General features: G+C 40.9%; 1 protein-coding gene across 6 annotated transcripts in view; it reads right to left on the bottom strand.

The window, feature by feature from the left end:
- Window positions 1–26,539, bottom strand: part of CDK14 (cyclin dependent kinase 14) — a 595,016-nt gene that overhangs the window by 451,620 nt on the left and 116,857 nt on the right. For 3 of the 6 annotated variants that reach the window (XM_036246264.1, XM_036246265.1, XM_036246269.1), the window contains exon 3: window positions 2,133–2,378. The exons of 1 other annotated variant lie outside the window; for it this stretch is intronic. In XM_036246264.1, coding sequence (XP_036102157.1) covers window positions 2,133–2,378 — 246 coding nt within the window. Of the gene's footprint in view, window positions 1–2,132; window positions 2,379–16,454; window positions 16,526–23,430; window positions 23,908–26,539 lie in introns of those variants that run through there. 2 more of the 6 variants (XM_036246267.1, XM_036246266.1) reach the window with 2 other exon arrangements.

Raw genomic sequence — 26,539 nt, forward strand, 5'->3', positions numbered from 1 at the left:
GTAAAAATAAATACTGAGCCCTGGGCCTGTTTGGCTCAGCAATTAGAGCATCAGCCCGAGGACCAAAGAGTCACGGGTTTGATTCTGGTCAAGTGCACGTGCCTCGGTTGCAGTTCGAGCCCTGGCCCTGGTTGGGGTTGTGCGGGAGACAACCAGTTGATGTGTCCTTCTCACATCAATGCTTCTTTCTCTTTCTCTCTCTCCCTTCTCCCCTCACCCCCACCTGTCCCTCACACCCCACATCCTATCTGAAGATAAATGGAAAAATATTCTCAGATGAGCATTTAAAAATAAACAAACAAATACTGAAACCCCATCATTATACTATGATGTACACGCTGACTTTTAAAACTACATGACTCCCCCCCAGTAGCATATACTATGATGTATACTCTGACTTTTAAAACTACATGACCCCCCCAGTAGCATATACTATGATGTATACGCTGACTTTTAAAACTACATGACCCCCCCCCCAGTAGCATATACTATGATGTACACGCTGACTTTTAAAACTACATGACCCCCCCCAGTAGCATATACTATGATGTATACGCTGACTTTTAAAACTACATGACCCCCCCAGTAGCAACAAGCATACCCAGGACCCACATCCTGGTTTCCAAATACCACTTTCCAGCAAGTAGAACCAGTGTTCTTTGGAGAAATAACTGACTCTAGGCCTGGGGCTTAGAAAGTCCAATATAAGCCAAGATTGCCCGTAGGCGCAGGAGGCAAGCAGGTAAGACAAACAAGGGAATGAAGACATCTCCGGAGGACACTGGCTCCCAAAGACCAAGGCAGGGACAGTTGGAACCACAGAAGAAAGAGCACCGCAGTAGATTGTAACTAGTACTGCAGATAGAAAACAGGACTCGTTCATTTTAAATTTCATTTAAATAATGAATAATTTTAAATATGCCTGACTGTAATACCATTTCTATATATCATTTATAGGTTGATATAATAATATTAAGATAAATATATAGTGAAAAATACATAATTCTCTTTCCATAATACAGACTTAATCATTCACAACAACTCCTCTGATTTCTTCTAAACGATACTAAATCGAAAAGTTCTCCCAGGAGTGAGCAATGTATCTGCGACCCAGACGGATGCTGCCTTGCAAACATAGACAAGATTACGAGGCCAGTTTGGGGAAACCCAGATAATCAATTCTCCTCACAAATGTTGCATTAATGACATTTATTTCAACTTCATTAACACAAAATGTGACACAAAATTTGTACAATGTCACACAGTTTAATTAAACTGGAGTGGCAACACTTGCCTAGCAGCTGACATTACTAGCTCTGTTTTGGCTCTTATGGAATTTAATATTTAAAACTTGTGAAATGACATGTGTTTCTTAGCAAGATGACAGAGTCAAAATTATCTCAGCATTTTCCTCTTACCTTTTAAGAGCATCTATTCAAAAGGTTCTTAAGTGTGAGTTACATCTGAAAATTACTTAATTTAAAAGATCATAAGGATTTTTTACAACGGTAAATGCAAGCCAGTCTTGGAAATATGAATTTTAGTAAAATTTTCAGTCAAAAGCAGCAGTCACTTCAGATCTTTATACCTCCTTAGGCCAAAAGGCAAGATGATAAGAGTTTAGAAAATTCTACAATAAATAACGAGATTTGTCATTAAGAAGATTCAATGTCTACCTCTTACATTATATTTACACTGAAAACAAACCGGAATAACACAAGTGAACAAATTTGAACATTTATTCTGAAATGACATCCTTTGTGGACTTGCCAAATTCAAAACTGTCCTCACTGCCCACACAGCAAAGTTCAGTATCCTCTCCAAGGATTTGAAATACAAAAGGGGTTTTAATTATAAATGCCTCTAACTGAAAACAACTAGAATAAAAAGTGATTTTTCCAAACCTAAGCTGAACCATTCCTCATTTGTTTTCTGGGTGCTTATGCATAGAGTCTGTCTGTGGTTTGCTGGAGCACACACTCTCTCTCCTCCAAGACATAAAGCCACCCTGGCGGGGGAGGGGCATCAGAATGCACTGATGGAGCCACCTGCCCCTCGTCCAGCACAGCGAGCTACTCCTCCAAGAGGGCTACTCCTGTTTACCCACTGGTAAGAGAGAAGACCACACTTACCGAGCTGGGGCTGGAGTGCCGCCTAACCTTAGGAGACTCTTTGCCGGTGGAGGAGGTCTTAGAAGTAATGCAAGCATTGTTCTCTGAATGCACTCTCTTTACTTGATTAGTCGGTTTCTCAAATGGGTCAAAAGTGCTCTGTGTCCTCTGAACCCTGACTTTTTTATCCTCAGGAATTGTGTCCAGGGGTTTGATTACTGAGTCCATTCCCTGGCAGTTCCGTGTAGACATCTTTGTGACACATATCTGGGGGGAAAAAAAAGAAAAAGAAATTAAACTCAGAACTGTCCCCTGGAACTATAATATCAAAAAATGCTGACTGGTTCTTCTAAAAAGCATGCCACTTTTAATTTCAAAGAAGACCCAAAAAGGCCACATTCTAAAAGCGACACCAGCATAAAATAACAATATGAAAAATTCCTCATAATCATCCTACTTCTACTCTGGGCTGACATGAAAGTGTTATCCCTAAAACAGGAAACTTGAGACCTAGACTGCTAGTGCCCCAAGGTGCTTTTTGAACTCTGTCGCCTGACTGCAAGCGGAATTATTTCTGAGTCATTAAGAAGTTGGATAACTTGCCTTAATAACAACAACAAAATTAGTTGAACCCTGGCTAGGTGGCTCAGTTGGTTGGAGTGTCATCTCATACATCAGAAGGTTACAGGTTCGATCCCTAGTTGGGGTGCTTACTAGAGGCAACAAACTGTTTCTCACATCGATGTTTCTCTCTCTCTTCCTTCTTCTCTCTCTAAAATAAACAAACATATCCTTGGGTGAGGATTAAAAAAAAAATCAGTTGAGCCAAATCAAATGGGCATTTTATCTCATGAGTCATCATGGAAGCAGCTAACAGAGGCTCTCTAGAGAAAAAGATCATTATGTTCTTCAAAAGTTTTATGTTTGAATATGTATGTTTAAAATCTGTCCCCAACCTGGCCCTGGCCAGGTGGCTGGGTTGTTTAGAGCATCGTCCCAATACACCAAGATTGCAGGTTCTATCCCTGTCAGGGCACATACAAGAATCACCCAATGAATGCATAAATAAATGGAACTTCAAATCAGTGTTTCTCTCTCTCTCTCTCTCTTCCTCTCTTTAAAATCAATACAAACAAACAAATAAATAAGGTAAAATAAAATCTGTCCCCGTCTTGACTTCATCTCCAAACTGGAATGGAGCATATTAAAAGGTTACTATGGTTAGAGATGTTGAAAATTTACAAAATAATATTGTTTTAAATACCAAAAGTAATGGGTGAAAAGGAATGATGCTGTAAAGGAAAAGCACTGACTAACACATCTCATAGTGTTGCTCCCATGACTCTGCTAGACCCCTATTCCCTTCCCAGCTTCTTCGCTCACTCTCGGCACAGCCCGCCACTCTCGCATCTTCCTTCAGTCTCTCCGACTTCTGCTCCTGGTTTTCTACTTCACGTTCTAACTCTTTCATTCTCCGTATACTCTGGAGACTTTGTTGTTCTTACTAAATAACGTTATGGCTTCTACATGGTCTATAAAGCTAGGTAGCTTTATTATTCTCTCTAGAGAAAAGATAACTCTGAAATCGTTTTTAAAGTTTATTTTTTTCCTTCTTGTGAAGTTTCCACATCCCCATTTTACAAGGCAGGAAAACAGAAGATCTTTCAGATAATCCTGAATTTGTTAAAGTAAAACTATACAGTGTCTGAGTAATATATATGGGATGATTCCATAAGGGAATTAATGTATCCATGTGTACGAATAGATATCAATAGATACAGATGTACATGTAGACAGATACGGACACAGATGCAGACATCTGTATATGTATATATGTATGTATGTATGAGCCCAGTGAAATGTACAGAAAAAACCCACACCAAATTCTGTGTGTTATTCAGCATTAACTCTGTCCTAAGAGTGTGCCTCAACTACTAAGCACAGGTTAGATTCTAATTAAGTCAAATGAGATGGATATCATCATGCTTTTTATGAGACCAGAAAATAGCTGAAGAGTTTTTAAAAGACATAGTCTTCGCCCTGGCTGGTTTGGTTCGGCAGTTAGAGCATCAGCCCTCGGACCAGAGAGTCACAGGTTTGATTCCGGTCAAGGGCACGTTCCTCAGTTGTGGTTCTGTCTCCAGCCCTGGTCATGCGGCAGGCAACCAATCTCTCTTTCTCTCTCTCTCCCTCCCACCCACACCTCCCTCCTTCCGTCCCACTCTATCTGAAGACAAATGGAAAAATATCCTGGGTGAGGATTTTTTAAAAATAAAAACACAGTTCTCTACTCATGACCAAAAACTCACAATTTATCACAAGGAGATTAGATGCACAGAACCTTTTTAAGGGTTTATGTGTCCTTAAGGATGTGAAAGCAACACCCAATATAGGTGATGTGGATGTAAAACCACCCACATAACTGAAGAAACTGAATTATATTTATAAAATATAAGCACCTGGGCCTGAGAAGTCAATGAACTCCACATACAAGAAATACAAAGAAAATGACACGAAGGCACATCAATATTATACTGCTTAAAACCAGTCACAAAGAAATATCTTTAAAAGGAGTCAGGGGGTGGAAGGGAAGTACCTGAAGAGATAAGTATCACAGCAAATATTTGGAAACTAAATAATGCAAAAGGAGAAACAGAAAGTATCTTCAACTAAATGAAGATAATACAAAATATCAAAATGGCAGGATGCTAAAGTAGCACTTCAGCTGCAAAAAAAAATGATAGTACTAAATGCATATAGTAGAAAAGATGAAAGATGTCAAAGAAATGAGATTACAACTTAAAATACCAGAAATAAAGCCCTGGCCAGTTTGGCTCAGCGGTTAGAGCGTCGGCCGGCAGACCAATGAGTCATGGGTTCGATTCCAGTCAAGGGCACGCACCTTGGTTGCAGTTCGTCCCTGGCCCTGGTCAGGCTCATGCGGGAGGCAACAAGTCAGTCAATGCCTCTCTTTCACATCGATGTTTCTTTCTTTCTCTCTCTCCTCCCCCAAACCCCCCACAACCCCTGCCTACTCTATCTGAAGATAATCTGAGGACAAATGGAAAAATATCCTCGGGTGAGGATAAAAAACTATATATATACTAGAAAAAGAAGGATAACTGAAAGCCCAGATAAGAAGTAGAGAAATAATGAATAAATATCAGAGTGAAAATAAATGAAATAGAAAACAATAAAGAAAATCAATGAAACCAAAAGCTGGTTTTCAGAGAAGATTAAAAAAAGAAGATAAAGCTCTAGACAGATTCATAAAGACAACGGTAAAAAACATACGTTGCCAATATCAGAAATGAAAGTGGTGACTTCAATACAGATGCTACAGATATTATGAACAACCCCACGCCAATAAAGTCAGCAAATTAAACGAAACAAAGACTGCCAAAGCTTCCTCAAGAAAAAATACAACACCTGAATAGGCCTATGTCTATTAATAAAATTAAATTTGTAACCAAAAACCTTATCAAAAGAAAATTCCAAGGGCAGACAGCACCACTGGTGGAGTAAACCAAGCTCTGAAGGAAGAACTAATACCAGTTCTGCAGAAAGTCCTCCAAAAAAACTGAAGAAGGAATACTTCCCAAACTCAATTTACGAAGCCAGCATCATTCCAACACCAAAACCAGACAAAAACATTATAAGAAAACTTCTCCCATAAATATAAAAGCAAAAATTATGGGCACATTTTACACAAATTAAATCCAATAATATATAAAAAGGATAATAAATCATGAAAAAATAGTATTAATCCCAGAAAGGCAAGCCTGACATTCAAGAGTGGGTAATTCATCATTTTAATATTCTTCCAAAATGGTAGAAAGTCTCATAAATGGCCCCCAGTGTTGGCCACCTTCCAGGTATTCACACTCTTACTTAGTCCCCAGATCTTGAGTGTGGGCTGCAATTATTGATGTGTATCAATAAATAGCACAAGGCAGAAGTCCTGGCTCTCACTTCTGAGAAAAGACAGTAAGAGACTGCGGCTGCGGGTGGGTACTCTCTCCCTCTCCGTCTCTCTGAGACCACGAGCTCCGGGGAAAGCCAGCGGCCACAGCACAAGGCAGCCCTGTGGAGGGGCGCCCGTGTTGTCCTTCAGTGTGACCACAGTCCTGGCCTTCTGCTGGGCTAGAACTTCACGAGAGACCCTGAGCCAGAGGCATCCAGCTAAGAAGAACCTGGACTGTAGACCCACAAAAAATTGTGAGATAAAAAGTATATATTTGTTGTTTTAAGATGCTGTATGCTGGGGTAATTTTTTACGCAGCAGGAGACATCTGATACAACAGACCTCTTTAAAAATCATATAATCATCCCTGGCCAATTTTGCTCCATGGTTAGAGCTTCAGCCCGCAGACCAATGAGTCGCAGGTTCAATTCCAGGCAAGGGCAGGTACCTTGGTTGCAGTTCATCCCCGGCCCTGGTTGGGGTCATGCGGGAGGCAACCCAGTTGATATGTCCCTCTCATGTCGATGTTCTCTCTCCTCCCTCCCTCCCAGTCTATCTGAAGATAAAGAGAAAAAATAAAAATGTCCTTGGGTGAGGATTGAAAAATATAAAATAAAATAAAATCATACCATCATTTCAGTAGACTCAGAAAAAGCATATGACAAAATCTAGCACCCATTCATAATAAAACGCAACAAATACAAAACAGAAGGAAACTTCCTCAACCTGATAGAGGGCATCTACAAAAAACTACAGCTAACATAAAACTTCAAACTGAATGTCTTCTACCTAAGAACAGGAACAAATCAAGGATGTCCACTCTCATCCTTTGATTCAACATTGTATAAGTTCTAGACAATGCCACAAGGCAAGAAAAAAGAAATAAAAGACATTCATATTGGAAAGGAAGAAATAAAACCAACTTTATTCACAGAAAACCACTATCGTCTACATAGAAAATCCAATGAAATTTATTCAAAAAAATACCACTAGAATTAATCAGTAAGTTTATCAAGGGTGCAAGATATAAAATCAATATGCAAAAAATAATTTCTATTTCTAGATACTAGCAACAATCAGAAATTTAAATTTTAAAAAATACAATTTACAATAGTTTCAAACAATAAAAAATATTTAGTAATAAATCTGACAAAATATATGCAAGATCTATGTACAGAGACTATAAAATATGGCTGAAAGAAGCAAAAATCAAAGAGTAAATAAACAAAACTAAGGAACCAATTCATGGATCTTTCCAGTTACTGTGATACTTTCAGAAAGAAGCTAATCTCTCTGTTTCTGCCATAAAATATTATTTCTTACAAAACCTAAAAGAAGATTTACATATGCATATATAAATCAAATGAGGTAATAAATGTGTATAGAATCTAAAAAGATATAAATAAAGATTGAATTGATACATAAATAATGGGGAGATGGTACTCCTATCTTTAAAAAGTAGTACCAGGAGGCATACATCCCACAGAAATGTTTCTTAGTTTTGCCAAGAAAAATATGGTGCATTCTATTCAACCCTACATTCTAAAAGATAGAATACTCTTTTTTTCTGTATTTATGGGAAAATATATAAGGAACATATTTCTAGATACATGGGGAAACTTTGACTATAGAATATGAATTTGTAGCACATGTACACCAACACAGCCACGGCACAAAATACTAGCAAAGGCTAAATGACAAATGTCACCTCAACATGTCAGCAGAGAAAAGAGCTGGAAGGGCACCATCAAAGCCAAAAGAACACACTTAATTCCTAACCGGCTCGTGAAATCATATAAATGCATACAAACCTTTCATTTGCTACCCCCTTCATGCTCCGTTTGTTAAGTTTAGGAGACACAGAACTCCAATAGAAAACTATGATAACTCTGAGCCTATACAATGTGAGCAAGAGAGACTGTTACAAAACCTACTGTATGGAAAGCCTTCTCTCCTTCTTCATGCCTTACAGTAAGGGTCCCATATTAAATTTATTTTTAAACCTCACCTGAGGATATTTTTTCTATTTATCATCAGATGGAGTGGGAGGGAGGGAGAGAGCGAGAGAAACATCGCCGTGAGAGAGACACGTCGATTGATTGCCTCCCACACGACTGGACCAGGGCTGGGGACAAACCTCAACTGAGGTACGTGCCCTTGATCAGAATCGAACCCGCGACTCATTGGTCCGCAGGCCGACGCTCCCACCGAGCCAAACAAGCCATATTAACGCAGCAGCTCATTTAGTGGATCTGACTCTGGCACACTTGCTAATTGTAAAACTCAGCAAAAACTATGCACAGTGGAAAACCAGCTTCTCTAAGGTATTCTACATCAAGTCAGAAATTTTGTAAACTTAAAATATTTCCTACATTCTTAAGCATTTCACATTTATCAGGTTTTGTTATAATTTATTGATTTTAGAGAGTGAGAAGAAAGGAGTGTGTGTGTGGGGGGGGAGACATCGATTTGTTGTTCCACTTATTTATGCACTCATTGGTTGCTTCTTGTATGTGCCCTGACCTGAGATCGAACCTGCAGCCTTGGTGTATCGGGACGATGCTCTAACCAATTGAGCTACCTGGCATGGGCCACATTTACCAGTTTTATCATCTACTAGCAAATGACAAAATACAAGTAGAAAAAAATCATTAACATAAACTTCTTAGAAACACTATACTTCCATAAAAACATGTCTATGATTGTAATGTTACTGCATTCACAGCATATATCTTACTAGTTAATTCCTAGTTCATATGAAAATTTTAAAACATCAATATCCCACAGTGGTTTCCCAGACACCATGTTTTCCAGGCAAGATACATTTGGGGCTCAGTATCTGCTTGTCCCATTCCATGTAGGCAAAGATGCTGTCCACAGCATTGCCTCCTTTTCCTACAGTGTCTTGTTCAGAGCCTGGCCCACAGAAACACTCACTAAGGTTCTGTTAAATTAATAAACCAAATTTAAGATGGTTCATTCAAATTAGTAGTTTTCATGCTCTCTTGCTAAAAAGGGCTGAAGCTCTGAAACATTATTATTCAAAAGCTATGGTCCAAAAAAACACAAAATAATAAAAATATATACACATAAAATGCTATCAACAGCTCTGGCCGGGTAGTTCAGTTGTTAGAGCATCATCCCGAGAACCAAGGTTTTGGGTTCAATCCCAGATCAGGACACATAAACAAAACAACCAATGAATGTATAAATAAGTGGAACAACAAATCACTCACTCTTTCTCTCTCTCTCTCTTTCTCTCTCGCTCTCTCTCCCCCTCTCTCACTCCCTCCCTCTCAAATCAATAAATTAAAAAATGCTATTAACAAAAGTAAGATTTTTTTTAAACTACAAACTCACTGTGATCAGCAGAATTCTAACATGATACCCAAAGTCCCCCACCTTTAAATAATCCTCTCCCCTTTGAGTTGAATATGAGATTACTCCCACGGTTATATTATGTGATAGTGCAAACAGGAGATTATCCTGGGTGGGCTTGATCTAATCAGGAGAGGCTTTTAAAAGCAGGGATTTTTCTCCAGTTAGTCACAGAAAAGAAAGAGAGATGTAATCTGACTGCGAGAAAGCATGCATTTCGGAGCACAATCTGTGGGGCAGCCTGTAGGAGCTGAGAGTGGTCACTGGCTGATAACCAGCAGGAAAATGGGGACCACAACCACAGGAAAATAGGTTCTGCTAACAGCTAGTGAGCTTGTAAGAGAATCCTGAGCCCCAGGTAAGAACCTCAACCATACCCAACACCTTGATTTCAGCCCAGTAAGACCGAGGGCAGAGAAACCAGCTATGCCATGCCTGGACTTCTAACCTACAGAAACAGAAAATAACCTGGTAAGCATGTGGTAGTGTGTTACACAGCAACAGACAACTGATACACTCACTTTACTGAAATTGGTTGAAGCACTTTGATATCTGAGCAGAAAGAACGTTCTTAGGAACATGTTGCAGATAACACTTTCTGAATTTGATACACTGTATCAGATCCAGGAGAAAACAAATGATGAATCTATGAGCACTATCAATAAATGACTACGCACTGAGAGTTTTCTGCCTGGTGTAACTCCATCAGCGTTACAAAGCCCATGAGCAAGTTCTGCACATAATTAAGTTTATACACAATTTATGCTGGTTTCTACTTCATCTGGGGTTTATGTGAATAATACCAGCATCAGCACCTGCTTGGGGCATGCAACTTCATCCAGGAAAGTAATCTATACTTGAGTTTTCCACACAGGTCAAAGTGACTGTTCTGGAAAAGTTTCAAGTTTCCAATCTCTGGGGCAAACAACTTAAACGTGACCTGGCCATCTCTGTTAACCACCAGCACAACAGAGCAGAATCCAGGCCCTTCCTAAAGATATGAGGAATCCGCCTTGTGTCTGACCTCATGAGCTTGTCAGGCAACTCACTCTGCAGACCCCGAAGAGGAGCGAGCAGGGTTTGGTCTAGAGAAGGATTCAGGCAAAGCAAAAAGTAAGAATCATACTCACTGCAATTTCTGGCAGCTCATAGAATAAAGTACCTGAAGTGTCCAGGGTACATGAAGAGAAGAGTGGGTGGACTGGGGTCCTAATAATGAAAGAGGGTTCTAAAAACCAGATTATGTGCTGGAGCTACTACTCCCTGGTGCCCACAACAAGACGCTTATGGCTAGTGCAGCAGAAAGTCTTGATGAGAGCTAAAACCTCATCCTGTAAGAAAACTTGAGGGCCAGAATCATTATACGTCCAGTTGGAAAAAATTAATGGGAAGCCATAGCCTCAAAAAGGCAGATTTTTCCAACCACCAAACAGTAGCCCTTTGATCCACTACTTTCATGGACGCCCCTCGTTCCAATCCTCCACTATGAAAAAAGAGGACTCCTTGGAAGGTGGTCTGATTCCAGTTCACAGGGCAGGAAGCGCAGAACAGCTGGGAAGTATCCAGCTGTTACCAGGAAACAAGGATCCTTTTCAAAACGTCAGGGACAATGCTAGAAGGACAAAGGAGTCTGCCTATCGGGTTCTGACTGGCTGAACTGTGATTACGTATTTGAGCATCCAAAGAAAAATAAAATTACAGTTAAATGGAACAAGTTGAATAACTGAAAAACCATGAGTTTGTTATGATTTCAAGAGAGAACCGTTAATATAAAGGGAATATGGCAGAAGGAAGGATAAATACAATAGGGTACAGTTGGTTTTTAGCTCATGGAACTGTGAGCAAGCCACGAATAAAAAGTAGGAGCTGTACCAAGAATGAGAATGACTGATCGGAGCCTGCAGAGAGAGGGTCTAAGCAGCACCAGTGTAGAAAGATCAGCAGCAAAGGCTTTTCCAATGATGCAGACCAGGTCACTATAACACGGTAACAGGCTAAAAGGTGCGTAATGTCACCCAAGCAATGTTTCACAGAGAATACGTGTATCTGGCAGAGAGACACCAGATTGTGAAGAAAACTTACGTGAAACCAATGTGGAAAGTATTTTGGGGGAAATAAGTTACATTTTAATAAGTATGAAAAATTTAAACCTTAGAAAGAAAACTCAACCTCACTCTAACCAGTGATTCAGATCTGAACCACTTGGGAAAAAGCAACTAAGACCCCAACACTGTCCACAACTCAGATCCTATAACGCTGGCTATTCTGAGAAGGCACTGTTTCTCTTGGATTTATAAAAATTATACAACATCAAGAAGATTAAAAAAAATATATTATTACTGGAATGCCTGGAAGGAATCTAAACAAGTACATCCATAGTTCTAGGAAGGTATACAAAGAAATATAGAAACGATACCGAAATGAATTAAACTGACAATGCTTGTGTATTAAAATAGAGTAAGTATAGTTTAGTAACATAACTTGCAATAAACATATTTGTGCATGTTTTCTGTTTAGGGTGTCTGAAATATGTTAACATAGGCAGGCACACTAAATTAGTATTTGAAATTAAAGAAATGTAATTGTCATTATTAATACTTAAATAGATTAAAAATGGGTTTTGAAATTATATTAGCTATATATATTTTTTAAGGACATGGGCACTTGGACAAATACAAATGCTACTGACTGTGGATATTCCAGGCACAGGACACCCTTGGGCATTCCACACCCCATCAGCTTTCACTGTCCACACATTCATTGTGCCCTCAACATGGGGCGTACCAACACCAAGCCATGGACGGACTACATTACTCAAGACTCTCCTCAAGCCCTGGACAGTGTTGCTCACTAGTTAGAGTGTCAGTCCTCACAACAAAGGATCTTGGGTTCAATGCTCAGTCAAGGGCACGTAACTGGGTTGCAGGTTCGACCCTTAACCCTGGTCAGAGCATGTGCAGGAGGTAACCAATCTCTCTCTCTCTCTCTCTCTCTCTCCACTCTCTCTAAAAGTCAATGGAAAAAATATCCTTGGGTGAGGATTAACAAAAATAAAGACTTCTCAAAAATTATCTTTGCTCACAAGCCCTCGTTGGTTAAACCCCCGCACTCAAACCAATCCTTTATGAACAATTCACTCAGGGATTGTGCGTTTATTCTGCTCCAATATTTTGTGTACCCCGGGTTGTAATTATTCTTTTGGAGATACTTTAATCTCAACAACATGACTGTCTCCTCCAAAGGGCAAAGACTGGTTTCTTCTGTTTTATAGCCCCCAAGAGTACCTTTTCCTTCAAATTTCTGCTTAAAGGGTCTGGTAAAGGTTTTTTACTAACTTATAGGAAGTAAGGGGTTTCCATAGGTTAAATGGTTTTCTCACATTGTGGGATCAGAAGAAAACACTGTTGGTACCTTTGCCCACGGTAAACAGCTGTCCCATCAATGCTGCCTGAAAACAGTAGGCATTCCAATATCATCAGGAATCAAGGATATAGCCTCTCTATGACGGCATTTTTTCACACTTCCTTGTTCCATTTAGAAACTGAAGTGACAAAATGTATGTTAGCAGGGATGTCTCATGACACTTGCAAACAGATAAAGAGAAGAAATCATCACAAATACCAAAATAAATCCCTGATCTTTTTTTCCAGCAAATCCAATAGAAGGTAGAATTTCAAACAAGGTTAGAGAAGCACCCACACATTCAGGTGTTACTCCAAATCAATTACTTTGGTTCACTCACTCATCATTAACGGGGGTCTGGACACAAGCCAGCAGACTCTAGACTCAGTAAAAATTGTTAGACATTCAAACAGTGTTGGAGGCTCTGAAAGTCACAGTTTGACCTACAATTTTAGCTTGGAGTGATGTAAAATCCAGACAACGTTCCACCTTACTCACAGCAGTTGGCTGGAAAGAGCACAACTAATTCAGTTAACGTCGGCATTCATTTCAAGTGAATTCATTTGGGCTGAAAACTGTCCCTCTGAATCAACCATTTTCTGGTGATCGGCATTTTCTTAAGTCCAGAATGTGGTCTTCTTCTCCACCTCTTCACTTCACACTCTTCATGAAGGCAGTCACCAGAAAAAGAATGAGCTCAAAAGACTCCACTTGACCCCCAGCAAATATACATCATGCATCAGACAGTGAGCTAAGTCATGGTCTTTTGATAGTCATAAAAGGAATATCCATCACAGGTCCAATGCAAAGCTGAGCCCTGGCTGGTTTGGCTCAATAGTTAGAGTGTCAGCCACCGGACCAATGAGTCACGGGTTCGATTCCAGTTAGGGGCACGTACCTCGATTGTGGTTTGTCCCCAGTGCTGGTGGGGTCATGTGGTTGGCAACCAGTAGATGTGGCTCTATCATAGCAATGTTTCTCTCTGTCTCTCTCTCTCTCCCTCCCTCCCTCCCTCCCACTCTATCTGAAAAATATCCTTGAGTGAGGAATTTTTAAAAAAGCAATGCAAAACTGAAATAAGCAAAAATGTTGACACTCAAACCACCTCTTGCATTTGTTTTTCCCTTCACCCAGTGAGATCCTGATGGCTTTCTCCTACTCAGTATTTCCTCTCAAAGTCCCTCCCAATCAAAATCCACCATCCGTCATGTACAAGTTTGTGAACATTTAAATGAGAGTGTTACTTCTCTCAGAATTATTTGAACTTGAAGCAACATAAAATAAAAAAGCTTCATCCCTTGTAAAATGAGTTTTAGTTAATAGGGGGTAGGTGGACAAGGTATATGGGTGGAGGTGGGGATTTCAGTATCAGTGGAATCATAACCCATCGTCTCTAACCTAAACCTGTAAGATCTAAAAGCATGCTGTCCTCTCTTTGGTTACAGTCTTTTTTTCTTTTTTCTTTTCTAGGTTGGGGGTGGGGGGGCAGTATGAATGGCTACATGGAACAAATATAAAGGATGTGTTAACTATATGTATATAAAGGGATAAATGCATGAGTGTACTTTTACTTACAGCTGTGTTTTATCAGAACCGTCTCACCCAAAATCACCTTCAGAACTTTAGTGAATACACAGGCAAGCCAAGCGTGCTGCTCACCTAAGTCAGAACTAAGTGACCAGAATTCAGCCACACAAACCTCCGGGTCTCAGTTTTCTCATCTGTAAAAGGAGACAGCTGGAGTAAACAGCACTGAAGGCCTTGCTCAGCTCGACCCTCCTACTATGAACTCTAGGCGGCAGTTTACAGTGGGTGAATGATTTTAAACAGATCAGCTAGATAAGATCAGACACACAAACTCACTTCTCTGAGCCTCCTTGTACGTTCCCTTCGGATGTTAGGGTTTAGAACGGAGGCGGGTGGTTCCCACGTGGACACTGATGACAGCTCCCGTCTCTGCAGGTCCTCCTGACGGCTGGGATCCTGGCACTGCTCCCCAGGACAGAGTCCGGGCCTTTGGCTGGGGAACTGCTGCTGCACAGCGAGGTGCCGCAGACACTCTGTGGGACAGTTGGCAGCCTTGGTTCTGCCTGGTAAGTGCTGGCTGTGCCCGTCACTGTCACTGCCACAGCCAAATGCCTTCACAAAGAGCTCCGTCACCTTCAGACCGTACCTCATAGTTTGTCACTTTCGAGTACGCTGCCCTATCTGCTTTCCTCGGCAACTGTGAAATCTGTTTCCACGTGTCTGGTTAACGTGGCAGGGTGAAAGGAGGTCTTTGTTTTGTTCTGTTTCTCATGTGTTCATTATATGTCTGTGAGCAGACTGTAAACAGAAACCATATCTTCCGTTTCTTTAATGTTCCCAAAGCCCAACAGACAGCATAAAATGGGTGCTCTGTTAATATTTACTTAAAATGGATTGTTTAACTTAGTCTAAGCCTTCCCCTTTAACTAAACATTGGCCGTTTTAAAACATCAGCCCCGCCCGGCTGGTGTGGCTCAGTGGGTTGAGCATCGTCCCATGGACTGAGAGGTCCCGGTTCCATTGCTGGTCAGGGCACATGCCTGAGTTGCAGCCTCAATCCCCAGTAGGGGGCGTAAAAGAGGCGGCTGATTGATGTACCTCTCTCACATCGATGTTTCTCTCTCTCTAAAAAACCAATAAACCATATTTTAAAAAATCACGTAACGATGAGGCACCTTCTGAGGCTAGATCTTTTCCAGTCAATGAAAAGGCTCTCTCACCAGCTATTCCCACTCACCTGAATTCAGTCTGTTACTGTGATTTAATGTTAAAATGCTTATTTTAAAGTGCTTGAGGTACTGACTGGGTTCTCTGGGGTGTGACCCGATTTCATTTAAATCCCGAATCCATGGCTAACGGACACAGCCGAATGGCGGACCCCTGGGAACAGCACATTCCTTTACGCCCCGCTTCTGCCACGGTAGTGTTGTTACAGTACTTACTGGGCCTCAGCGTTTACCACCAAGAGGCTGGATGACTGTTGCTGCTAATCTTATTATGAAATATTTAGGTGGTCTTCCCAGCAGCTTAAATTTTTAATATATATTGCTAAAATAATTTTATTGAGTTGCTTTCCCTTCTGTTATAATTATACGCTTGATTTAGATGTAAAAGATGCCATTTTAATCACAGGCTCACATAGATAGATGCATATATGTACTGACCTCTTCATTTCATCCAAGTCATAATGATAAGTGTAACAGTAAGGTTAATGAACACTCAATAAGAAAAGGTAGAAATACCATGTCTATGGTGAGTTGTGGCCCACACAGGTTTTTCAGAATGTAGTTATCTTTGGGGATAGAATTTTATCTGGAATACCCTCTAACCCCTTGCTAGCTGCAGACCAGCAAGCACTGCATCACCTGGGATTTCAGCCCCACCCCCACCACCCTTCCCACAGTCCCACTGAGTCAAACCCTAATGTTTAACAAGACCCTAAGGGGATCCATGTGCAAGGTCAAATTTGAGGCCAGCGCTCTGAACTGTGACGACAGGTACTGACTGGGCTATGGTCGGACAAGGGACTGAGATTGTGAGAGAGGGTCAAGCTTTTCAGAGGCAAAACTTACTTCAGTCTCTGGATACAATGCAGGTGATAATCATTTCAATATTCCTTGGGTCACTATTTTGTTCAAATGACCTACAGAAGAGCATGGTAACTTCAGATAATTCTTTAACATAATTTTGAACTCTAAAATAAAGTTTTGTGATAAGGCATAACCAATATGTTTGAATGGTGGATATACCCAATGCACTCATACAGTTTTAAAAAACAATCAAATTAACGTGAGTGGGGAATAGACACAGAAAAGTATACATGGGTTATAACAGCATATGCAACGTTACTTCCTGCATAGAATTTTTGGATTTATATGCTTTACTACACAAGCATTGTTTTGCCATTGGCCGCCACATCTACGAAAAAAAAAAAAGCAGGCTTTGTTGCAATTCCACAAAGCGAAGCCTATTCCGACCTACGAAATCCCCAGAGCAGCAGTGGAAGGTGGAACACCCATTCTTGACAAACCAGAAGAACTGAGCTACGATGTGGCTCACACTGCATGGCCAATTAGTTTCTTCATCAAGACACTACTCCTTTAAAGCTCTTATTTTGGGGGGAGGAGGGGCTCTGCGCACCCCGCCCCCAGAGACTCTACAGGTTTAACTATAGATTTCCTTTTTACTAGGTTTTGTCTTGGGCCCTACTTGGGAAGAGGAAACCAGTGTGTGTTTCCACTGTGCAGGGGTGTGAAATCACTTGGCAAGGGGGACTGCCCAAAATGAACTACAGCAATTTCCAAACATCTACCATATCCGAAGCGCTACTAACCAATAAACAGATGAGGCTACACTCAGATTCATAGATGTCTGAAATCAATAACATGGTCCGGGACGCTTTCTACCTGCACACATATGCTTGGTGCTTGCGGGGTGTTTGACACTGTGAGGACCGGAAAAGCTGTCCCGTCTCCGAGGCTGTAACACAACAGCCTCAGGTGCCCCTGAATTCTGCTCTTTCTCTGCTGTGCCACTGCACCGCCCACGGCCTTTCGTACTTACTCCTCTCAGATGTCTGTAGCTCACCCTTCTGTCCCTCATGTAAGATAAAGCATCCAGAAGGCACAGTAACATTAAAAACATGGAAACTGAAAAGACACCACTGCAGGTACTGACTGATCCATTTGGGCCTGGATTTCTTTCTCCTGGTAACCATATGAACAGCAGTTAAAAATAAATATTATAAATATGTTTAAATTCCTTTCCTGAAGAAGAAACAAAATGTGTACTCTTACTCTGACACATATGGCTATGTAAATAAAGCCAACTCACCTACAATAACCATTATTTTTAATAAAATTTGAATGTATTAGTAACACTTGGATAATAATTAAGTAATTAACATCATAGGAGATGCTACAAAGTTTAAAAGTTTAATGTTTTTATTCTCATAAAATAATCTAGACGCACACCGCACCAAAGAATTCAAAAAAATGTAGGGGGGCATTCAATGCAGGACTGACTTCTGAAGCTCTTAAATTTTTCAAAGAATCATATATGGGTCACTAACCACACAGAGCTTAAGAAGAGAAACACAGGGAACAATGAACCTTTGGGGAGAAAAGAAATTCAGCTTTCAATGCAGCTTTGGCAACTGGTCCGTCTACTGTAAAGAGCTGAAATTTCAGCAGTAATAGATTTGACAGCGATCCATTAATAATAAAGTCTGAACTGATTTCATGAGGACTGGTTCTGTAAACCTTTCCTATGGCTGGGAAAAGTCACTCGTGAATCATGACTGAGACATCCAAGGTGAACAGAGCAGAGAGCGGTGGGTTACACAAACCCTGCTGCTTGTCCGCCACCTGAACGCCACCCCCAGTGCCCCAGGGCAGTTCACTGTCATCCCTGTATTTTTATTGAGATCTCATATAGCTGAGGAATAAGCAGCAGGGGGCAAACTTGCTTCAGCTGGGCAGGAGGGAAGTCTATAGAATGCATACCCTCCCCAGACCTGCCAGACAATGGATAGAATACTGGGGCATTCTTTCACATCCTCCTTTTATACACACAAACCTAATAACATAGACATTGTCTTGTGTGCTCAATGAGCAAGCACACTGGAGAAGGAGTTTCGGCAGGATACGATGCAGGGTGATAGAAAAGAGACATGGAAATTATAGATTTCTATATGAGGATAACAATGATGATGATGGCTGTTGTTCAGCTCTTATATAACAGTTACTATGAGAAATACTTTATATGTAGCTTCTTAATTAATCCCTACAACAAGCCCATGAGGTACTGTTATTATCCTGATTTTACAGATGATTGCATTGAGGCTCAGAATTAAGTAGCATGTCCAAGATCGTGCAGAGAGGAAACAGGGGGAACGAGATTTATACCAGGACTCGGACTACAAAGCTCAAGCTGTTGACCATCAGGCTGTCCTCTGTGGAACTTTTATCCCAAGAGAAATAAATAAAGGACAGACCTGATCTGCAACACGTTTCTCATTCTTTTTTGTTCTGATGAGAAAAAAAAAAAAAAACACTTTTTTTTTTTCATTTTATTTTAGTTACAGATGTTTCTCCTTTTTTTCCCCATTGACACCCTCCTTCCCATCACCCCCCCCCCCGTCCCTTGCTTTGTTTTCTGTGTCCATTGGTTATGCATACATGCATATAAGTTCTGTGGTTTATCTCTTCCCTCCCCCTATCATCCCCTCTTCTGAAGGTTGTCACCCTACTTGCACATCTCTGGGTCTACCCTATTCCTCAGACTGTTATGTTTATTATATTCCACAAATAAGTGAGATCATGTGGTATTTGTTTGGCTTGTTTCGCTTAGGATAATACTTTCCAGGTCCCTCCATGTCGTCTCAAAGGATAAGAAATCTTTCTTTCTTACAGCTGCATAGTACTCCATTGTACATATGTACCACAGCTTTTTTATCCACTCGTCTACTGATGGACACTTGGGCTGTTTCCAAATCTTAGCTATTGTAAATAGTGCTGCTATGAACATGAGGGTATATATATTCTTTCTGATTGGTGTTTCAGGCCTCTTAGAGTCTGAAGTGGGATCACTGGGTCAAATCGCAATTCAATTTTTAATTTTTTGAGGTAACACCATAGTGTTTTCCATAGTGGCTGCACCAGTCTGCATTCCCAACAACAGTGTTCTAGAGTCCCCTTTTCTCCACACCCTTGCCAACACTTGTTTGATGATTTGTTTTTAAAGCTGAGCAAAATAACTGCTCTCTGGTCTAAGGTTTCCTGGCCCATCTTCCCCTCCTCTGCGCAACTCCCACCACCCGAATTCAACATACTTTTTATTTTTTACTCCTCACCCTAGAATATGTTTATATTGATTTTAGAGAGAGAGAAGAGGAGAATGAAACATCATTGTGAGAGAGAAAAATCAATTGGTTGCCTCCGGTATACACCACAACCAGGGATCGAACCCATAACCTTTTGATGTTCAGGATAATACTCCAACTGAGCCACCTGGCCAGGGCAACATACTTTTGATTAATCTGAGTCTGCCTCATATCAAAAGTCAGAACTGAAAAGCTAAGTGGAGGGAGTGGGGGGTGCAAAAAGCATAAGTTTCATTGAGTAGGCAGGCTGGTGGGGAGGACGGGCCGACACAGGCATGTTGACTCTTCCTCCTCCACGCACATTTATGCTTCCTGACTACTTTGTTAAAGGCGAAGAATCATCAAATCAGTTGATGGCAGATATGTGAACAGCTTTGGGAGCCTTAACTTGGCTTTCTAAAAGGATTCTCTATCAGAAAAACATCTGGATTCAAGAGAAGCAGTGTCAAGTAGACACTTGAGAGACAGAATGCTATAGGACGAAGCCAGGCTCACCTCATCCAATGGAAAACAGCTTTAATATGGCATCAAGCTTACACCCTCTCTCATTCCTCCCTGTTTAACCCAGAGGAAAATGGGTGTTCGGACTGAGCGTCCACCGAGAACAGCAGCAGCAGGGAGTGAAAGAAGGCTTCCAGTGAGCATCAGGAGGCTCTCCATGGGCTGAATGGATGGTGATGAGCCAATGAGACAGTGCAATTGCTGAAATACCTATAGGTTCTAAGAGTCTCTGATTCTATAAGAGGAACTCAACATGATCAGTCTTTGCTTACAAAGTTAGACAGAGCAAGGTACATGAAGACGCACAGTGGGTGCAGTTCCAATGTCAATAATGACAAAAGCCACAGGCCAGCCTTCCACTGACTGCTGCCATCAGCAAAGAACTGACATGAAAGTATAAGCAGCCCACCATGCCCAATCACCATGTAAAGAATCCACGTGTAATATATCATAGATCATTCCCTCAGAGCATTTCCAGTCCTCATTCCTTCCCCCTGCCCAAGAGGCCTTTGTTTTTAGTATCTCTAAATTATCTGTGATGATGTCCACATGGGAACTTGATTTAGTGAAATCATATAAGGGAGTGCAGGGATTGCTGTCTTTTCCATATAAAAATCAAAGCATATATTAAAAAAGAATGAAATTCTGACATGCTACAACATGGATGAACCCTAAAAACAAGGTAAGTGAAATAAATCAAACACAAAAGGACAAATACTGTATGATTCCACTTGATACGATATGAAGTATCCTGAATAGGCAAATTCATAGACACAGAAGGTAGACGAGAGATTACCAGAACCTGGGGAGTGGGGGCAGAATTTCTGTTTGGGATGATAAAAAAGTTCTAGAAATGGATAGTGGTGATGGTAGCAAACCACTATGATATACTTACTGTCAATAAATTGTACACTTGAAAATGAAAATTTTGTTTAAAATGGTAAATTTTGCTGGGTATAGTTTACAGCATAATTTAAAAATGAAGGAAAAAAAATCAAAGCGCATGGTATCTGTTTCACACGTGCTCAAAATGGAAAAAAACAAGGGCCCCAAAATTGATCCTTGAAATATTTTAAAAGGAAGTAGACTGTAAGTTCCTTGAGGACAGGGACCAGCTCTATTTCACTTACTGATACAAAGTAGGTACACTATGACACAATAGACTCTTCATAAATGTTTGCTTAATAAACAATTAGAAGAAAATAAACAAAGGACTCTCCTAAGTGGGAAATATAGTATACAAAAAGCAGTACATGTACTTATTCTTGAGAAAGTATAATGAAGCCTATTCCAGGAAAAAATACCAATGCTACCATATCTAAGCTCCGTCAGCTGACAGAAGGCAGTGCATCTATCTTACCTGTCCTTCCCCAGAGTATGCCCTGCAAGTGCCTACACACAGGAGATGGTTAGTAAATGTTGTACAATGAGAAATAAAAAAATGCATGGTTGTAAAATCAAGGTCATATTATTACTCTACTATTTATTCCCCCTTTTAAAAAGTACTTACTTTTTGCAAATGTACAATTCCTTCTGTCACAGGCGAAAAAATAAGCCTCACAGCTTACACAGAGTGGAGGTAAAAATATAAATAGCTAGAACACATCACTCTCACGAAAAGAAACAGTAAACACAGGGCACATCATCTTCTGAATAGAAAAAAATTATTTGTTTTAAATGAAAAAGAAGACATAAAGTATGAGAAATGATAGATTATAGTCCATCGTTACTCTTTAAGAAATAATTTTTAAATGTCAAAACAGAAAAAATCTGAACTCTCTTTGGAAGAAAATGCTAATATTCATTCCCAAAAATCAATGTCCAACCTTTACCATAAACAGTTGAGTAAACACAGAAACATATTTAAGGCACCTCCCCCCACCAAAAAAAAATCCCAATGAACCCTAATATATTATCAATATTTCTCTTAATTAGCCTATCAAATAATCAGGTGGTCTTTCTTAAAAATGCCTATGTCACAAAATTATACACAATTGGCCTATGGCCAACATACTATAGCAAGTTACTGATGATGTTCTCAACTAACATTCACAATCTATATCATTTATATTTTATGTGAATTACTGAGTTAAATATACACACATAGAATATTTTTAAAGCAAAAAATCAAATGCTGACATCCTTAACATCCAGTATCTATACAATAGATGGATCTTTATAAATTCACCAGGACCATGTAGTGTAGTAGCCACACTTTGAACAATATTAAAGCATGTCCTTCAACTTCAACCACCCCTACCCACTATACTCTGTGCCACTTAACAAAGAAAATAGGAATTCAGCCTCTGTAGACAACAAGGTTTACATTTCTGCCTCTTGACTGTTATCCTCTTCAGGAGCTGGTGAGCATCATTTTGGAGTAGCCAGCCTGCTGCCCTGTCCTTCCTGCATGCAGGGGTTTCTCCATTTGCATCCAAAATGCTAATGGTCCACTATTCGAGCCAGCGCTTCAAGCAGAACTGCATGAAGCATCATCACTTCCACACATGAAAGCATAACCACTACAGGTGTAACGATGCAAAATACCAGCACACTGACCTCTGCCAGGCAGCACACACTTAAAGCAGGTGCGTTTCTGTGCTCCAGACGGGGAGAGAGTGGGATGAGCAGGGAGGAAGTCCCAGATCCCTAATATATCAGAGATGTTTATTCCACTCAGATCCAACCCCGCTAATTCATAGACATCAGTTTATCCAAATGAAAAAAGTGGTCTCCCGTCCTTCACTAGCTTGACTCAGAGGGCATGCAGCCAAGCCTAGCCAGGCAAAACAGCCTGTAAGACATCTATAAGCTGTAATAAATAAGATAAGTTTCCGAAGAAATAAGACTCAGCTATGGCAAAGAAGCACAGTCGCAAAACCTTTTCCTCATCTTGTCACTGCTACTGGTGTTTACAAACTACAAGCAGTAGCCTCGGGAGCCTCAAGGGACTCTCTCATGAGTAACCTCCAGTCAGCTCTCTTATTTAAATACCTCCTTGATCAGTCTGTGATGTTTTGGCAGTTAAACGGAAGGGGATGAGTAAAATGACATGCATAAAATGAATCCTCTTCAAGTTGTAAATGAGTGAGTCAGGCTTCAGACTTGCCGAGATGCTCCAAATTAAAACCCCTGCTCTAAAATTTAAGCATGCTTCCTCTTACCGTTTTGCTGTTGTATCTCTCAGGCTCGGTTCACCTGCAACTCTGTAACATGTCTCTAGCAATGTGTTTGCACCAGGCCAGGCGCATCCAGTAACTGAATTCACATCTTTCTGCACTAGCAAGCTGAAATGGTACGGCCGTACTACAACCAAGAAAGGGGGAAGCAGAAGCAAAAAAAAAAACCCAACCCAGAAATCACCCTAGAGAAGCCAGTCTCTGTGGAATAAGACCAAAAATGGTTCAGAAGAACACAAAGCACATGCTAAACATTCAGTATCAAGAGCTTTAACAGTCCAATCTTTTTCTAAAAAAGAATTCTAATTTTTTTTCCTCCAAACACGATGGACTTGCCTGTGGAGTTCCCAGGAAGGCAGAGTAACCGGGCTCTGCAGCAGCATTGCAGCCAAAGTAACTGTGCGTATGCTGTCCAGGCTATCACAACACTCTCTCCAGAAAGCTATTGATTTGCCATGCAGGGCTGCTTCAAAAGAAGGCAGAATTGGAGCCAAACAGCTAATGGTGAGTGCATGGGAGGAAAAACATTTAATCAAGGGATGCACCTAATCATGCTCAATTCAATTTTTTAAAAGCACTGGAGGAAGCCAGTAAGTACCTTGAGTGACAACCCCATTAAACAATAATCTGAGGTCCTACAGAAGGCCAAGTTTAGGCTACCATCACTCATGCTGCAAAAGCCACTTAAATGGTTTAATGTGTCTATGTGCATGTGTCTGTCATATGCAAGTGGTGCATATGAGAACTCTAAAATTATAATGCACCAAATATGTGAGCTAAAAAATAAGTGCACAGGTAGCGTTTATAGACTAAAATGATAAAATACAGTGATGAACCTGCAGAATTCTTAGTGGGGTTAGGTTCATACCATCTCAAAAGTAAAAGGCCAACACAAACCAGATCTGACAGTCCTAAGGCTAATTGTGTCAAGTCATACCACATGGTGCTGGGTGGCAAGGAAGAATGACAAACTGCTACTCTCATAGCGACCCCTACAGGAGAGTGGTTGATCTACAATTCATCCTTGTTTAAAGTATTTTCTATCCTCAGAAAACAGAACAAAAGGGCATAAATTAGATTAAGAACAAGGAAACAACTGAGAAATACATTAGGCAGGAATTTTTTTTTTTAAGCCAGGCATGAAATGTGACCTCAGAGATATTCAGTTCATTAAGAAATTAAAGTATAGGCAGAGGTAGCTATTGTGTCAGTGACAAGCGGCCAATATTCCCATAGCTCCCAGGACAGGGTGAACACATAAATCAGAAAGCTCAAGGAAAAGCATTTTCCCTTCACATCCTAATGGGTTTAAAGGAATTATCTCCCCCATTCCCCATTTGCAAACCTTCTTCACCTTCATCCTTCTGAGTGACACTGTGAAGATATTGAACTTTAATTTTTTTTTTTTTACAACACAAAAGCTCACTCAAAAATCTTACAAAAAGTTCTTCAAACGCAAATATGATGTACACGCTTCTTTACCGAAGCCAAGAGAGAGCACTATCTCCTTAGTATCTGGAAACTATTAAGTTATATGAACATCATTTCTGCGTAGCAAACTTCATTTCAATAAGGCTTTCAAAAATCCGAGGTTTTGTTGATGATTGCTCAACCCTCCAGCCCACAAAGACTCCTTTTCCAGAACCAACTGCACTTCTTATTTGAATCATTTAGGATTTGGTCACATGGTGCCTCATAAAACTCTCTTGTATTTTGGCATTTTCCCCATTTTGAGGCCCTTGTGCAGTGAACAGTATCAACTTCATCTTGTTTTATTTCCCCAAAGCACATGACACAATGCTAGGCATCTAGCAGATATTAAATAAATATTTAACCAACTAATGAATTGCCCAACTCCATGTTTTAGGGCTTAATCTCCCCTCCGCTAGCATTCAGTGTCCCCTGGGAAAACTCCACATTACAAGGGTTATTGCTAGTCACTTTATCTAAGTTGTTCTCAATCCTTTTCTCTATAGAGTTGGTGGATAAGAGCGTGTACAGCATTCGTATGCATTAAGCTATCTTGTATAAAAGCCAGAAAACTTAACACAGTCAAGTTTCTCCTTTATTCTTCCATTTAGTCATTCAAAAAGCATGTACTGATTTGCCCAGCAATGTGAACCACTGTGTTCTCTGCATTCCAGGAGCCCAGTGAGCGCTCGGAAGTAAGGCAAGTGATCGCAGTAGACTGGCTTGAGTGTTTTCAGAGCCCTTTAGTCGGACACAAATAATGTTCCTTCGGGGGCTCACAGAAGACCCCGCTGAGGAGGCAGCCCACGCTGGGGCTTCCCAGCACGGCCTGGGGGGCTGGGCACCTGAGGGACAGCAGGACAGGACAGGACTGACAGGTCAGAGGCCTAAACCGGAAGCTGTCTGGGGAAACCTCGGAGCAGTGCGCACAGCGGTGGCAGCTGTGATGTCTGGGGCAAAGGCAGCCGATGCCAGAGCAGAACGGGCACCAGAGCCCTGCTTAGCAACGAGCCACTTTATCGCACAGGAAGCTGCCATTTCATCCAGCAGGAAGTCACTACAAGACTATAAGCAGAAGGTGGCCAGATGGGATTTTTCATGTTACAGGGGGTAATGGTGTAGAAAAGGATCAGAGGGTGAGGGGAGGGGAGGAGGCCACTGGGGAGACTAGACAATTGTCCCGTCGAGGCCCTGGGCTAAAGCGGTGGACGTGGACTGTAGAGGCAACGGGAGTGAGAGACATTCGGGAAGAGTGACTGGTGGAGTAGCTGGACACGAGGCCTCATGGAAAGGGAAAACGCAAGCACAACTCTGAATTCTTACTACAATTAGGTGAAAGGTGGGGCCACAAACTAATGGCGTGGATACAGGAAGATCAAAAGCTCGAAGAGGGCAGGGATTACCATGAATTCCATTTTTATCCAAGTGGAGTTTTAGGCTTCTGTGGGACAGTCAAGTGGACATGCTGGGTGGGCACCTGTCTAAGGATCTGGAGCCCAGAGAAAAGGTCAAAAGTTCACTAACGTGTCAGGGTTTAGGGTTCCCTAGAAAGAGCGCTGAGCCGGGATTCTAGCTTACTGAGGACATGCTCTCAGAGAAAGGGGTAGGAGGCAGGGTAGGAGGA

The sequence above is a fragment of the Molossus molossus genome, unplaced genomic scaffold (genome assembly GCF_014108415.1).
Source record: "Molossus molossus isolate mMolMol1 unplaced genomic scaffold, mMolMol1.p scaffold_m16_p_7, whole genome shotgun sequence".
NCBI lineage: Eukaryota > Metazoa > Chordata > Mammalia > Chiroptera > Molossidae > Molossus > Molossus molossus.